Source organism: Myxocyprinus asiaticus, chromosome 40 (genome assembly GCF_019703515.2).
Source record: "Myxocyprinus asiaticus isolate MX2 ecotype Aquarium Trade chromosome 40, UBuf_Myxa_2, whole genome shotgun sequence".
In the NCBI taxonomy this organism is placed as follows: domain Eukaryota; kingdom Metazoa; phylum Chordata; class Actinopteri; order Cypriniformes; family Catostomidae; genus Myxocyprinus; species Myxocyprinus asiaticus.
Genome location: NC_059383.1, coordinates 30,642,783 through 30,658,447, shown reverse-complemented (window position 1 = coordinate 30,658,447; position 15,665 = coordinate 30,642,783). Strand labels below are relative to the sequence as shown.

Genomic DNA, 15,665 nt, shown 5'->3' with positions numbered 1-15,665 from the left:
ATCACTGGTGAGTGAAATGGTTGCAATGCATTGGAAAATCTATATTTTTCCACACAGACCTATTTTTTTAAAGAGAATTCTTCACAGAAATTCATTCTGTTTCCATTTCATTAATAAGCCCCAATAAGTTGCAGCATGAGCGTTAGAAAGGTATATTCACCCCAAAATGAAAATTCTCTCATCATTTACTCACCCTCATGCCATCCCAGATGTGTATGACTTACTTTCTTCTTCTGAACACAAAAGAAGATTTTTAGAATAATATCTCAGCTCTGAGCTCAGAGTGTTTTAATCCATATCTTCAGAAGTGAGATGATAGGTGTGGGTGAGAAACAGGACAATATCCAAGTCATTTTTTGCTAAAAATCGCCCAGTATGGGGTGATATGCATGAAGAATGTGAATCACCAAAAACACAAGAAGAATGTGAAAGTGAAAGTTAAAGTGGAGATTGACTGAGCAGGGAGGAGAATTTACTGTTAAAAAAAAAAAAAAGGACTTAAATATTGATCTGTTTCTCACCCACACTGGAGTCTTATGGATTACTTTTATGCTGACTTATGTGAACTTTGGAGCTTCAAAATTTTGCCACCCATTCACTTGCATTGTATGGACCAAACAGCTGAGAAATTCTTCTAAAAATCTTCATTTGAGTTCAGCAGATGAAAGAAAGTCATACACATCTGGGATGGCATGAGGGTGAGTAAGAGAGACTTTTCATTTTTGAGTGAACTATTCCTTTAACCGCTAGGCCACGGCTTCGACACACTGTGTTGACATACTCGCAGTTTACTGTAGGTTATATTCATTCACAAACACATTGTTGTGTTATGGGAGTCACATTACCCTGAAAAAAAAAGTGTATATGACCAACTTTGTTGGTGACGAATAGAAAATACATTCTCTCTAAGAGAGTTCTTACCCACTATACATCAGACTGTCCTGGAGAACCTTTCCTGTAGGAATTTCACAGGTAAGCTCACCTATAGAAGGAAACAGAAAGAGATACAGGATAGACAGGACGAGTGTGAGAACAAACCCTAAATCCAACTTTTACAGTTAAGTCAGATCATTCTCTGAGTAAGGCAGAGGGAAAAGAAAAGAAGTTCTCTCAGGAGCAATGCTGGCTTACTAGAGAAATGAGCAGGAACCATGACAAAGTCATCTGTGTCACAGGATGAGTTCTTGCTACTGCTGGCCCCACCACCACCGCCTGAGTCCTTCAGCAAGAAGCCTGGAGAGTCTTGTGTTGGGGAGGCTAACACCTTCGCACGGACCTGTTGGATCTCCGCAAGGGATTGCTGCAACATTTGGTAGAGGATGAGATCTTGTTATGACAAATGCTCAAATGAAGGAGTACCCTTTGTTGTTCTGAATTTTTTTTTTAAAAGCAGGGTTCCAACACCTTTGACCTGTGAATTTCCATGACCTTTCCAAGATTTTTCAGTCATTCATGGATAAGGATTATTATTCATTTTATTCCAGAACGGTTTTCCATAACTAAGATTTTCTTTAATTTCCATGATTCTTCCACACATGGGAATCGGAATTTCAAAATTCCTTCATATTTCAAGGTTTTCCATGTTCTAAATGTATAGACTTGACCTAACCAGGCACGCCTCGGTAAAGCAGCAAGTCATAAAAGCTCTCTTCCATGTAAATCCGAGTTTTTGTCCTAGCCAGTCACATTTGTGACAAGCAACAGGACTATCACATGGTTTCAATTTCTGTGGTGTCATGCCAAGTGGCGATGCCCACAGTGAAATCTCATTGGTCCAAAATACCCCTCCAGAAAACTGTATCTTAAACAACATATTTTTTTCTAATTGCCGACGACTGTGTTGCACTGTGCAGACATTTCACTTTCAGTGTGGACCTACAAATTTTCATGCTTGGCTAAAGGGACAGTTCACCCAAAAATGAAAATTTTCTCATCATTTACTCACCCTCATGCCATCCCAGATGTGTATGACTTTTTCTTCTGCAGAACACAAATTAAGATTTTTAGAAGAATATGTCAGCTCTGTAGGTCCTTACAATGCAAGTGAATAATGATCAGACATTTGTAGCTCCAAAAATCACATGAAGGAAACAAAAGTAATCCATATGGATCCAGTGGTAAAATCCATATCTTCTGAAGTGATATGATAGGAGTGGGTGAGAAACCAATAGAAGAAAATCAATATTTAAGTCCTTTTTCACTCTAAATCTCCACTTTCACATTCACTTTCAGATGTGAAAGTGAAACTAAACAGGCATCACATGTGATTTTCAGATGTAAAAGTGAAAGTGGATATTTTGAGTAATAAAGGACTTAAGTATTGATCTGTTTCTCACCCACTCCTATCATATTCTGATGATATGGATTTAACCACTGGAGTCATATGGATTACTTTCCTATACGTGATATTTGGAGCTACAAAGGTCTGATCACCATTCACTTGCATTGTATGGACCAACAAAGTTGAGATATTCTTCTTAAAATCTTCGTTTGTGTTCAGCAGAAGAAAGCCATCCACATCTGGGATGGCATGAGGGTGAGTAAATGATGAGAGAATTTCAATTTTTGGGTGAACTATTCCTTTAATGACACTCATCAACTCAATATTAATCACACTGACCATTTATAAAGCTCAAGATCACAGATGTGGCTGTTCACCTTTCCTTGTTTTTAGAGCACTGACCACAACACAGTATTCTGATACAAGATTGGTCTAATAAGCCACCATAAAACATTATGATATAGTTGTGAAATTGTGTCTTTGTTGGATGAGACATCAGGGTGCTGAGCAGGCTTTATCCACACATCTGTGATAAACTCCTAACCCAAAGCAGGACTTATCAGTGTAACTGAAACAAAGATTTTACAAATAAATTACTTAAAATACAGACACGCACACTTACAGGAGGAGAGGCCAGGTGTGAAGTGGACGAGCTACTGCATGAGCTGGCAGAGGCTGAGCTGGGAAAGCATGTCATGGCCACTGGAGCAGCTGTGAAGACACATACACACACACACACACACACACACACACACACACACACACACACACACACACACAATATTAACATCCTAAGATGGATATATATATATAAAATACAACAAGTGCCACATGATTGCCAGGAAAACCTAATAAGACTTCTTAGATAGTTTCTTTTAAAAGTTATTTCCACACCACTAGCAGCACCAAATGGAAGAAATTATCTGTGTGATTCTGTTTGTTACCACTAAAGTCATGGAAACTATACACATCATCTTTAAATCTAACTGAGAGAAGCTAGATACACTATTTAAAGTAAAAGGGTAGTAACTCACACTTCTTCATAGAGGAGCTTGCTTCCAAGAAAGGGTGTTTGAAAAATTCATCTATAGAAAAAGAAGGATTTCATGATCAGCACAGGAAGACAATGGAAAAGACTTGACCTGTGCCCAATCTACACTTGGAAAAGGAAAAATACAAAATCATCTATACATTAAACTAGTAGATTTAAAAGCTCAGGACATTCTGGGTGAATCAGATTAATGCGTTCACTTATCAGTATGTATTGGACATATGGACTATACGGCATATGGATATTTAGAACACTAACCAAAGTCCATCCGGTCCTTATGGTTCCTCTGCAGGAGGCCGAGCAGCAGGTGTCTCAGATGGCTGGAAGTTTCTCTAGGAATGCTTTAGAGAATGAAGGGAAGACAGGTTTCTACATGGCTTTGCAGAAAATCCAAACACATTTCAATCAGAGATGCATAAGGTCACACTTACTTCGGGCTGAGAGTTTTATTTTTCTCATAAAACAAGCGGAGGTCCTGCGGACTGCTGGCCTGATGGACAGACAAACAAATCAGACTTAATAGCATGCATTTAATGTAACTCATAAAAAAAGTCTGCTATGGTACACTGGACCGAACATTTAAAATGCAAAACCATTACAAATGTTCTTTTTAAATGGCTAAGAGCCCAGGAAATAGATATTTTATAAATAAGGGCATTTGAAAACTACTAATGCATTTGTTACAAATCAATATCCCTTGTGCACATTACTGGCTGTTATTCCTCAGACTAGATGCAAGTATCTGAGTACAGTAGGTATTATTACTAGATTCAAGTATAGCAAACGCAAGAATATGGAGACATGAGAAACGTTAAGGTGAGAAAGCACAATGTGATGCGTTCTTCTGCACTGTCTATAGTTAACCCTAGGGTTCAACTCCAATTTGCATGAAAAGTATGAAAAGTATATACAGCACTGGTGATGTTTATGTGTGCAATAATATGCAATCTGGACACTTCTGACAGCTACTATTTTCAGCATTATATGATATGGTAAATATGGTATGTACACATTGTATACAAATGGGGATTCAGCTCTGATAGAAAGTGCACACCTGAAACGGAGCCTTCCCAGTCAGGCACTGAAACACGATGGTGCCTATACTCCACAGGTCAGCCTTTGCATCATAATTCTGCGACATAATCACCTCAGGTGCCTGTTCAACAGCATTACAGAGTAATAATCACAATCACAAAGGTGTTATGCAAAGTCCAAGTGGAAGAAAACACATAATACATACCATGTACATGGGGGACCCACAGAGTGTGGCGGCCATCATGTTATTCTGAAGGTGCCGTGCAAAGCCAAAGTCAGCTGAGGAGATAAAAGAAAGATCTTAGTCATTTTGGTGAAACACTGCTTTCTGGGGGGAAAAACCCTCAAACCACTTATATCGATGACTTATTACGTTGATTTAGATGAAAGAACATGCTGTATCTTTAAAGTTTATTTATTTTTCTATTTAAAATTCTATTTAAAAGTAAATGATGCATGTGTAATGAAAGTGTGAGCAGCAAACCTTTGCAGAAGTCTTTTATTATCTAATAAAATGAGCCCATGGAGAGTTTGCACTTGCTTTTACATGCCTCAACTTAACAGAAATCACACAATATTAAGACTGTACAGCGCTCTCACACTAGGGACACACTATACTATTGATTTTCATCTAGATTTCCTAAAAATCTGATAAATGGTGCATTCATTTTAAAGACAATGTGCTGAATAGGCAATAACACTGATTTTAATTTAAACAATGAAGTCCTTCTCATCCCAGGAAAATGTACCAAATACACTGATGATCTTGTACCCACTAGTCTTTCCCAATAAAATGCTCTCTAGAATGCAAACTGTCCGTCCCCTTATAGCAAACCCAATAAACTACCTCTGAATAGCAATAGCAAGTAGCAAGACATATTCATGTCTTCAAGCATAAAAAAGCAATTTACAAACAAAATGATAAAAAAGAAGTCTCACTCTGCAAAAGCCAGACTTTCTAACTCACATTTGGTTATGGTATCTATGGTTTCTAATGCTTTGAGAGTTGGGAATGTAAATCCAATACACCAGACACTTAAACCCAAGTCACACACCTATCTTGATGCAGGTGTTGTTGGAATGGGACTTGCGGCCTGCAGGGTGGGAAAGCAGGATATTCTGGGGTTTCAGGTCTCTGTGGATGATGCCTTTGGCCTGAAGAACCCTCATGGCCCCCGCTATCTGCTGCAGAAATACTCGGATGGTGTCTTCACTTAAAGTGCCCTTAGCTGAAAGTGCATTAGACTAAAGATGAGTCATTTGCATACTTCACAGTTTATACTGTATACACAGTGCATATACTGCTTCCTCTGAAAACATGCTCCCACTCTGCAGTCTCGACAGTTATGCTGTTATTCCTCAGATCCGCACACACACACAAACACATACCCTTCCCCTTCTGGCCTAACTTCCTGAGTTTGGCTTTGCATGCTTTTGAAATGCACTGCTATCATTTCTTTTATGATACAAGTATAATCTCAAAAGAGACACTAATTACAGCAATTCATTCAAGTTAAAGCAAGAATCAGCCCAACTCTGTCAAGCAGACCATTTTTTTGCAGCTTCTAAATGTTCCTGAATGAATACATTTCAATAGTTATTACTAAAGGTGAAGTGCGTAATTTCTTTGCAACTAGTGGCACCAAGTGGGATTACGAAAATAATGACTGTTTTCAAACAGGCTAGAGCACTCCCCCTGTCTGACAGTTCCGCCAAAACTTTCACCATTAGTTGAACAAAATATTGCTAAGTTGGGCCGGTCAGAGGATGCCCAAAGTAATGTTTTGATGGCACCAGAAAACCAGTGTTTACACTTTTTGGGGAAAATCAATGTACAAATGGCTTACTTATAGAAACAAATTTAATGTTTGGCATATGAGATATCCCACTTACAGTGCAAGTAGTCAGCCAGGTCTCCTCCATTGCAGTACTAAAGGTCAATAAAGAAGGAACAGTGAACATTAAAGGATGAGCATTAATCTCTTTTTTGTTCTTCGCACAACAATCCTTTTTAGATTTTAACAATGCTGTATAACAAAACCTGCATCTGAATGGGCATTAGCTCACTGCATGTGGAACGAGGATTCACATGCATTTTAAAACAAAGGATGGGCCATTATTTCCCTTTGTGCACTGCTGATAAGCTTCCCTGTGGTCCCACTGCCTTTTTGTGACTCAAAAGGGCTATTCTAGGAACTGACATGCTGGCAGGGCCTCTGCAGGAAGTTTTAAAGCAGTTGTCAAAGCTTGAAGAACCCTCTCCATATTATTTAATAAGGCTGCATGATTATGACAGAATGAAGAAATATTAATTGTTAAATAATATAATTATGGGCTGAATATTTTCCTTCATATTGTAATTGCACATTTTAATTTTTGTTAATATCATTTACATTAGGCTAGCATTCTGCCTAACATTTGCTTTTGTGTTCCAGAGAGGAAAGAAAATCATAAAGATTTGAAACAACATGGTGGGTAAATGATTACAGCATTTTCACTTTTGGTCGAACTATCCCTTTAATCGCGGCAGCTGAAACCATGATTATTTTTTCGATTAATTGTGCAGCCCTATTGTACAAAATACCCTGAATTCACACCATTATCTGTCTAACTGTCGTGTTATTAACGACTGCAGCTGTCTGCCACAGACCCCAGGGCATGGCTAATTGCAGGCATTACCAGGTACAAGACAGACAAGATAAACATCAAAAGACACTGGAAAAGCATGCTGCCTTACCTCCATCACCAGGTACACAGAGCTTGCCGTTTCCTAGAAAGAAACATGAGCGATGAGATTCAAAACAGTGGGATAAACAGTGGCCAACATGATTTGTACATAACAAATTAAACAGGCTGAGACTGTTGGAACGCAGAGAGGATATCTTTAAAGTTGATATTGGACCCAGTTTTAACAGCTTATTTGTGTGTATTGTAAAAGCAGTGGACCAACACTAATCCTGGTTGACTGTGGCTGGTTTAGATTGTATCACATATGGCGTGAGGAGTGCGTTTTCTCTCCACAGGGTCATAATGGGCTAGTAAAGGCCAAGGGGAGGGCAAAAGTCAAAGGCTTCGTTAACCTTCTCATAGTTTTCATAGTTCAATGTGTGAACCGCACAGTTGTGTGACAGGTTTCTACTCAAAGCAGCCATGGCACCTACCAGTGTAACTCAATGAAACAAGGGATTACTGATTTTGCTGATACAGAGAAAGTATGGCAGAAAATAAAACTAATAAATTACTTTTCATTTTCTGAATAAAAATATGAATGGTGCTTGCCTGGGTGGGGAATCTATGCCACAGGATCAATATTTGTAAAGAAAACATTTGAATCAAATATTTGCCTATATATTTGAATATTTCAATATTTGCAAAATATGAAGACATATACAAATATATAAGTAGTTTGACAGTGTATGGAGATCGAGTCATTTACGTCATTCACAGTGCATGAGACTGTTGGCGGTTGCTGCATAGCTCTTTTGGTGTGCTTTGCTGCGATTCTCTGATTGATGGATCTTTCTCTTCAGGATTATGAGTAGTGTAGGTCAGAATGAATTTCGCTATAAAATGCATAGTTCTGTTTTTAAAGGTTTACAAATTATCCTTAAAAAGCAATTCCCCTATGGAATCAAACAATGTGATTTTTACTTCCAGAACCAGACTTTTGCCATAGCAAGCACCACTAAAATACAGCAATACACAATGTTTGCCCCAGTTTCAGGCTGAATGGTTCATCAAAAAGTACAGAGCAGATGGCTGACTGGTCTATCTCCACTATAGCAGAAAGCAGAAGTTAGGCAATGCTGAGTCAGCAGCATACGGCAATCACGGATCAGTGGATCTGGCTCAGCTGATTGGTTGCAGGGGGACAGCTGTTGCTAAGTGATAAGGTTGTTCTAAGTGGGCTACCCCCTTTATTTTTTTTTAGAGCCGTCAGCCATGGGCTTGGAAAATAACAGGATTATGGTGTTGTAAAAGCTGACTTGATAGTAAAAACAACCTCTGCAGAACACCACATGTCAGGGCCTACTGCACTGTCTGATAGTGATTATGTGGATAGTTGAATATTTAATGCTTTGACAATTTCAGGGAAGCCAATCTGGCACTATGATGCTTCAGAGAAGATATCATGCATTTGATTTTGTTTTTTTCTTCATTTTATTCACATAATCCAAGAACAGTTCTCTACTAAGCAATAGTCTACATGTTTATACATTATATGTTAATTATTGCCTTAGAGCCTATAGACTAACATTGCTGCTTTTACCATTAGAATTGTTGTCTGTACAAAGACCAATAGGTTCAAAAACATTATCTAAAAGAACTTGAATTAGTGGTGCTTGATACAACTAATCAGAAAATGAACAAAATCTAGTTGAAAAGAACTGTCTTGGTAAAGCAGCAAAGAGCTTGCAGATTTCAGCTGGGAAACCCAACATGCATCATGCAGACTGTGTGGTGCCTAGATGACTGATGTTCATCCGAGTGATAAAGTAAGCTTTGCTTATGAACACAGCAGGGCACATAACCACAGTCTCAGCAGGGGCCCTACTAAACCGGTTCTGCCATCAAGTGCATTGGACTTATGTTAATCAAAAGAAGCTCATCCGGTTTCTACCACAACTATTATATTCCAGTGGTGAAGCCAGAAATACACCATCAATGATCCGACAACTGTTCCACTCTAATATCCGATTCTCACAATATGTCACTGGTCTGAGGTATTAACTCTACAAGTGTAATAAAACTGCAAACCACAAATCCTGCGCAGCTCATTTCAATTCAAAAACTGTATTGCAATCTTGTTAACATTTTGGGCCTTTACAGTATGGTTGCCTCACACTTGTTATATGCCAAGCATTCTCGAGTTTACCTGTGAAATATTATTGAAACATATGACTAATTTAGGATGAAAACCAATACAAGCAATGACTACTGGCTATGTCGAGCAGAGAATCCCAAATCTACACCCTCATACCTTATTCCCACTATCCACGCTCTAAACTTGACTGCAGGATGTCTATGGCCATGGATCTCTTCAAGTTTATAGTATGCATTCAGATCTAGTGGCTTTGATGCTCTCAAAAATGTAAGCGTATACAGTTCTGTATAAAATGTCCTCTCTCTCTGCTTGGGAAGAGATCCCAAAATAAACACTTAACCTGGGCTACTTCCCACATTCACACAAACAAGCACAAGTTTGCAATGCGTGGCAAGAAGCCAAGTAGCTCAAATGCAGACTTTCCCCTCCGGGGGAGATCAAGCAGAGCTACTTAATGGCATTCAATTCGCAGACAGTCAACAAAACTGCAGAAAGTGGTGTGACTCTCCAGGAGATGTGAGAAGAGAACAGGTCAGACCAGAGAAGCTTGTGGATGAAATGTGCTGAGACACTTGAGCTGTAGCTCTTCAAACACACACCAGAGTGTGAGTCTTTCGAGTAGAGTGAAACTTCTCTAGCAAAATTCTCATGAATACAAAGGAAACAAAAGCAACACTAAACCTTAAACACAAACAAAAAAGTACCATGGTACTACCATGAGATTTTGGACATGTACCATAGTGTTCTTTGAGCTATATTGAGGTACAATGTGAATAGTATGGTACATGAATATTGTAATCATTCAGATCCATGATAAATATCAAAGAACTATGGTATAACCCTCTGATACTATCATCGTTAAAAGGTACCACCACAGTACTTTTAAGTGGGGGACGGCCAATACGTATCATTGGCTGATATAATGCCACTGCAAATAGTTAAAAAATACAATTTAATGATGGCAAATGAGCCATGCACAAAATTGCTGACACAGACATATATTTCATACAATACTGACTTAAAATGTACTGATAAAAATGTGAAAACAACAATCACCAAATAATATAAGAATTTAGTCTATTATCTATTGACAATGCTGTCTGTAGATTCACCAGCCTGCCAGATATAATGTTCTTTCACTTCTTGTTTTGAAAGCGAAACGTGGGGATTATCTAGCTCTATGACTACGAGTTTCACAGTCAGCAACAAACATATTGCAACAAAAGATACGCATTAAAGGATTTACGATTGGTTAGAGGAACCAGGTGCTGAAAATGTCTTTCATAATTCTACTGGCTTTAACCTACATGCCTGACACATTAACCTGCTGATGACCCCGAGGTCAGAGCAAATAGCAAGAACCAAATTGTTTGAAGAACGCATCAAAACATCAAATGAAATCATTTCAACAGTCTGGACACACAGGCTTCACTCGCACTGTTGCAAGATATGCTTTCACTGAGTGCCAATGAACTCAGAATACAGAATCGAATAAGCACAAAATAGATTAAAGCTACACTATGTAACTTTTGGCCCTCCAGCAGTTAAAAAACAAAACTGCATGCGTCTTGCGGAAGGACATTTTTTTGCTTGTGGTTCGGCTCTGCTCCTCTGCGTGGATGAATGTGGTTCGAGGCACCGGTGTACACATAAATATAGGACATCTTATCAGAGCGAATGGACAAATAAATAACGAAAGAAAGGAAAAGACGGATATCTACCACTCCATGGTAGTAACTAATTTATAGATTGTCATTGTTACCAACGAGTGGTCAACATAATTTAATGACTAACATGTCCTTGGCAAGCCTAGGACTGTAGGATTTATTTATATAAATGATTGCTGTTATAAAGAAAAATTCTGAATGATCCATGGTCAATTTTTCTCGTTCATTGTGAAAACAAACTACTCCCACACACGCGCTACAGCCGGAGCTTATTTTCTCTGTGTATGGATATGATGTCAGCACGCACTGGCGAATGACGCGTGTATGCAATTTCCCGCGAAATCTGTCCTGACAGCTCTAAAATATATCATTAATATAATAATATATCATTAATATAGGTTTATCAAAGTGTATTTGGGTAAAGTAAATACATGGTTTGGAAGATGGATTTTTGTTGCACTCTCTCATTAATATCATTTTGTTATTTTTAAAAAATAAATACAAAATAAATAAATAAATAATTACATAGTGTAGCTTTAAGATGATATCTGTAGACCTTCCCTGTTTTCAAGTGAAAATACATTTTTTCGATGTTCTCAGCATGCACATACAATAATACATTATAATTCTATTAGTCTATCTTAAATAAGGAGATAAATGTGCACACAGAACTTCAATACCCATAATGCATCGATCCTGCAGGTTAACCATTAAAAAAAAAAAAAAAAGCGCACATGGCTTGTCAACACAGGAACACGTGACTGCTTTGAGCCAATCAAAGCAAAGGAAATCATGTTAAAGACTCTGGGGGAGGTAAAACATTGATTTTGAGTCTTTTTTTGTATTGCTCTGACGACTTGGACGAAAAAGACAGTTAAAATATTTGTATAAGGTAATTTAGACTAGTGAGGGCTTAACAAAATCGCTTTTTCTAAAAACATTGCACTTAAAACTGGGGCATTGCTCAGTGTCCAAATACACATTCGCAGTGCTACAATTCGTGATTCACCTACCTGGAAGTCATGTAATGCAACGATGTTCTCATGTTTGAGTTCCTATAGAAAAACAAAGAATACATCATTTGAATGCGATTGCTCGTATTTAGGTTTTTGGAAACGCTGTCAAGTTCTGCATTGCTAATACAACCATGCATTACCTTCAATATCTTGATCTCTTTCCCGAGAAGAGTCTGAGATTTGGCCAAATTCTTCTTGTTTATGCATTTGACTGCAACCTCCCAATCGTGCTTCTGTCCAGAAAATGCAATGCAAATAATGCAATTTTAGTCAATTGAGCGCAATTTTATATAGGTGATGATTGTGAGAACATGTAGGCTACTGTGTAACATGTCCATGCATGCCCATGATTATAAGGAGCGGTGCAATATTTAACGGAATAATTGTAAATAATTGATTTTGCACACCAAAGCTGTAAACCGGAAATTACAATAATGCTTTTTATACATCAGGGGGAAAATGTCTAACTGTAATAGCTTCAGATGCAAGCCACATCTCTCTTAGACTTGTAAATCGTAAATTTTAGTATAGTATTATGCGTTAAATCTCTTATTCTCGCCTCCATCTGTTGTGCTCAGGGCCTACTGTATATTTAAGGTGGTATGTCGGTTGTGCAGCCAATGAGTGCGCAAATAACATCACAATAAGTTGTATTAATACACGATAAAGCCAGTGCATATAGATGAAAATAATTCGTTTTAAATTGTCAAATGATATTTTTCTCACCTCTCGATGCCTGCCTTTGAACACCACTGCGAAGGCACCATGTCCTACAAGATCCTTTCTACTGAACTCGAATTTCCCGACAGTCTCCATCCTCTGTCACGATCCCCAAATGTTGACTATTTATGTGAAATATGAGGGATAGAGATGGCCCACAGATATCTTCTCTTAGGTTCCCCCTTCTCCTCTGTTTGGACGAGGCAGCTGGAAAGTTGAACCCCACTTGACCTGTGTGCCATGGGCAACCTTTCCACAGAAATATCCCTATGCTCTTTCATGATTCTCCTTTTAAATATGATATTTCCCCATGTCGATCAACCACTTGTCGCGATTTCGAAATAAAACCAACCTACGCTTAAAAACAAAAACAATACCTCCTTAAAACGAGAACGCTGGGTTTGTTTGTGTACATCCGATGTTGTCAGCTCTACTTATGCTGCTGCATTAGTCTTGCAGGGTCTCGACTGTATCCAACGCATTTTTTTCTTTTTAATATATTCTCCTGTGGTGTATAAAAAGCGTGAGCAAGATTTGTCTATTGGTCTCAACAAAGACCTCAATTTAGTCTAGGTCTGCAGCGCTGCGCATGCGCGCAACTGTTTCTTCTAAGCTTCATGTTGACGTCAGGGGAACTCTGTCGCGAGCACGTCACACTCATTGACACAGATACAAACTAACAATAAAGAAAAAAAGTGACATTAAGGGACATGACGCAATCATTTGGAAACGTTGGAAAGAATTTCGTATAAATTATTTTTCTCCCTATGTAAACAGAAAGGAAATCAGCAGGATTTGGGAAACAAGCTGATGCCAGCACAACGTGTAGGCTGTTTATAATAGGCCTATGTGTATATTAATGTGTACTCAAATTATTATTAAATATTTTTCAAAGTGCAAGTGCACTGAAAGTGTATTGGATTGCAACAGGTATTCTGAAGGATATGTTAAGTGCCATCTTGCGGACTAGTCTGGAATAGCAATATGATAGACAGATAGATAGATAGATAGATAGACAGACACAGACAGACAGATAGAGACAGACACAGACAGACAGACAGACAGATAGACAGACACAGACAGACAGATAGAGACAGGCAGACAGACAGACAGACAGACACAGACAGACAGACAGAGTAGGTTGTAGGTAGGTAGGTTGATAGAAATTTGGCTTATTGAGGCAGACATATAATATTTTATTTAATATGAACATTTAAATGTTAAATATGAAAAATCATAGATAGATAGACAGACACAGATAGATAGACAGATAGACACAGACAGACAGACAGATAGACAGATAGATAGATACAGACACAGACAGACAGACAGACAGAAAGATAGACACAGACAGACAGACAGATAGATAGAGACAGACAGACAGACAGACAGACAGACACAGACAGATAGATAGACACAGACAGACAGACAGATAGATAGACAGACACAGACAGACAGACAGACAGATAGATATATAGATAGATAGACAGACACAGACAGATAGATAGACAGACAGACAGATACGTAGATAGAGTAGGTTGTAGGTAGGTAGGTTGATAGAAATTTGGCTTATTGAGGCAGACATATAATATTTTATTTAATCTGAACATTTAAATGTTAAATATGAAAATATTTAATTTAAATAAATAAAATATATTCCATATTAACCTCAATAAAAAATTTTTTTTCACCAGCCATCAGATCATGTTCTCCCATTGAACACTTCTCTGCAAAGACGTGCCACAGTAAACTCTTAGATCAATTCATATTCATGACCACAAACTGAACTTTTTAAGACCTTTAACATGTACATAACAGGGTCTGCTTTGATCTTCACATGAATCCCAGATGCCGAACCGTGTTTCCATGGGAATCTGAAATAGATGAACCAGTCTGAGTATTTGAGATGTGTGTTTCTTGAACACATTGAAGAGTTCAAAAAGAATCCTCAGAAAACGATCAGTTGAAAGCACTGACCTTCTTACTCATTTGGTTTTTGGTATGAGAACAGAAAGCATGGTATCATTGCCTTCGTGAATTCACTGCAAATTTTACATAAAGGAAATGAACACATAGGTCAGAAGTTTTTGCCTCTATACAGATACATCATAGCTGACATACAGTATCATCAAAAGCAAGGTGCAATGGTATCAGGTTTTACTCTAATGTTGGCAAAGGAGTGTTTTAAATTCTTAAAATTATCAGCTTTTTCATATCTGCCTCATTAGAAGGCTCATTTCTTAATGGCTGATCTCTTTGAAAAGCTTTCAGAATGAAAGTTCCATCTATCCACTCTTACTATGAGCAAAATTACTGTTCTACAGTATTTATCCACCACAGTAGCTTTTTTAGGGTACCCTTCCAGACACAAAACATATGCACACCAGGGTCAGAAATGAATGGGGGCTTGGGGCAAAAAAGTGACAAATATGCCTCCGATATGCAAAATGAAGGGGCAAAAAAAGACCCTAAATTCAGATTCAGGGGGCAAATATTGCCCCATAGTAAAAAGGTTAATTTCTGACCCTGATGCGTAATTAAACTAGGGAAGCGAGGAGAAAAGAGCAAAATATTAGGGATCGACAGTGATCTTGCATAAGTTTTGGATCTGATGTAAAGAATGCACTCTGTTATAGCACTTACAGCAATTTGTTTTTGGAAAAATTTACTCAGGTTACATTGCATAATGCAGACAAAATCGAATTAACTAACCAGACAACATCTGAAGGGTATTAGAAAGAATGTGTCTTTAAAATGCTTTCTTGAACATTACCACAAGAGGGTATTGCAGGCTTACAAAAGAATCCGAGCCTTGAAGAACTCAGCATCTCTGATGCATGAGTGTAGTTTGGCAGCTGAAATTGGTCGGGGGAAAAGGCATTTGGAAGTTCCTGCTGAGAGCATTTAGCATCCTGCTTTATGATCCATTTTTTTCTATAACAAGGTTCCTTAAAATTCTTTCATCATATGCATCTGATATGCTTGCCTCTTCCACTGAGTGGGGTGGGAAGGCAGGTGTTGGCAGGACATATGATGGCGAAAGCTGTCTCTTTTCGGTCTTTTACTGCTC

At 38.2% G+C, this 15,665-nt stretch overlaps 1 protein-coding gene across 3 annotated transcripts in view; it reads right to left on the bottom strand.

Moving 5' to 3' along the window:
- The window catches only part of LOC127430581 (serine/threonine-protein kinase ULK1-like), a 30,482-nt gene extending 17,298 nt beyond the window's left edge, over positions 1-13,184 (bottom strand). For 2 of the 3 annotated variants that reach the window (XM_051680440.1, XM_051680441.1), the window contains exons 1-14: positions 12,602-13,184; positions 12,016-12,108; positions 11,873-11,914; positions 7,105-7,137; positions 6,261-6,297; positions 5,423-5,596; positions 4,573-4,646; positions 4,387-4,488; positions 3,764-3,822; positions 3,591-3,673; positions 3,316-3,366; positions 2,898-2,992; positions 1,132-1,300; positions 922-982 (exon numbers count right to left, since the gene is read on the bottom strand). In XM_051680440.1, the coding sequence (XP_051536400.1) occupies positions 922-982; positions 1,132-1,300; positions 2,898-2,992; positions 3,316-3,366; positions 3,591-3,673; positions 3,764-3,822; positions 4,387-4,488; positions 4,573-4,646; positions 5,423-5,596; positions 6,261-6,297; positions 7,105-7,137; positions 11,873-11,914; positions 12,016-12,108; positions 12,602-12,691 (1,163 nt within the window). In that variant the 5' untranslated portion in view covers positions 12,692-13,184. The remainder of the gene's footprint in view (positions 1-921; positions 983-1,131; positions 1,301-2,897; positions 2,993-3,315; positions 3,367-3,590; positions 3,674-3,763; positions 3,823-4,386; positions 4,489-4,572; positions 4,647-5,422; positions 5,597-6,260; positions 6,298-7,104; positions 7,138-11,872; positions 11,915-12,015; positions 12,109-12,601) is intronic. The other variant, XM_051680442.1, reaches the window with a different exon arrangement.
- Positions 13,185-15,665: the final 2,481 nt, after the last annotated feature.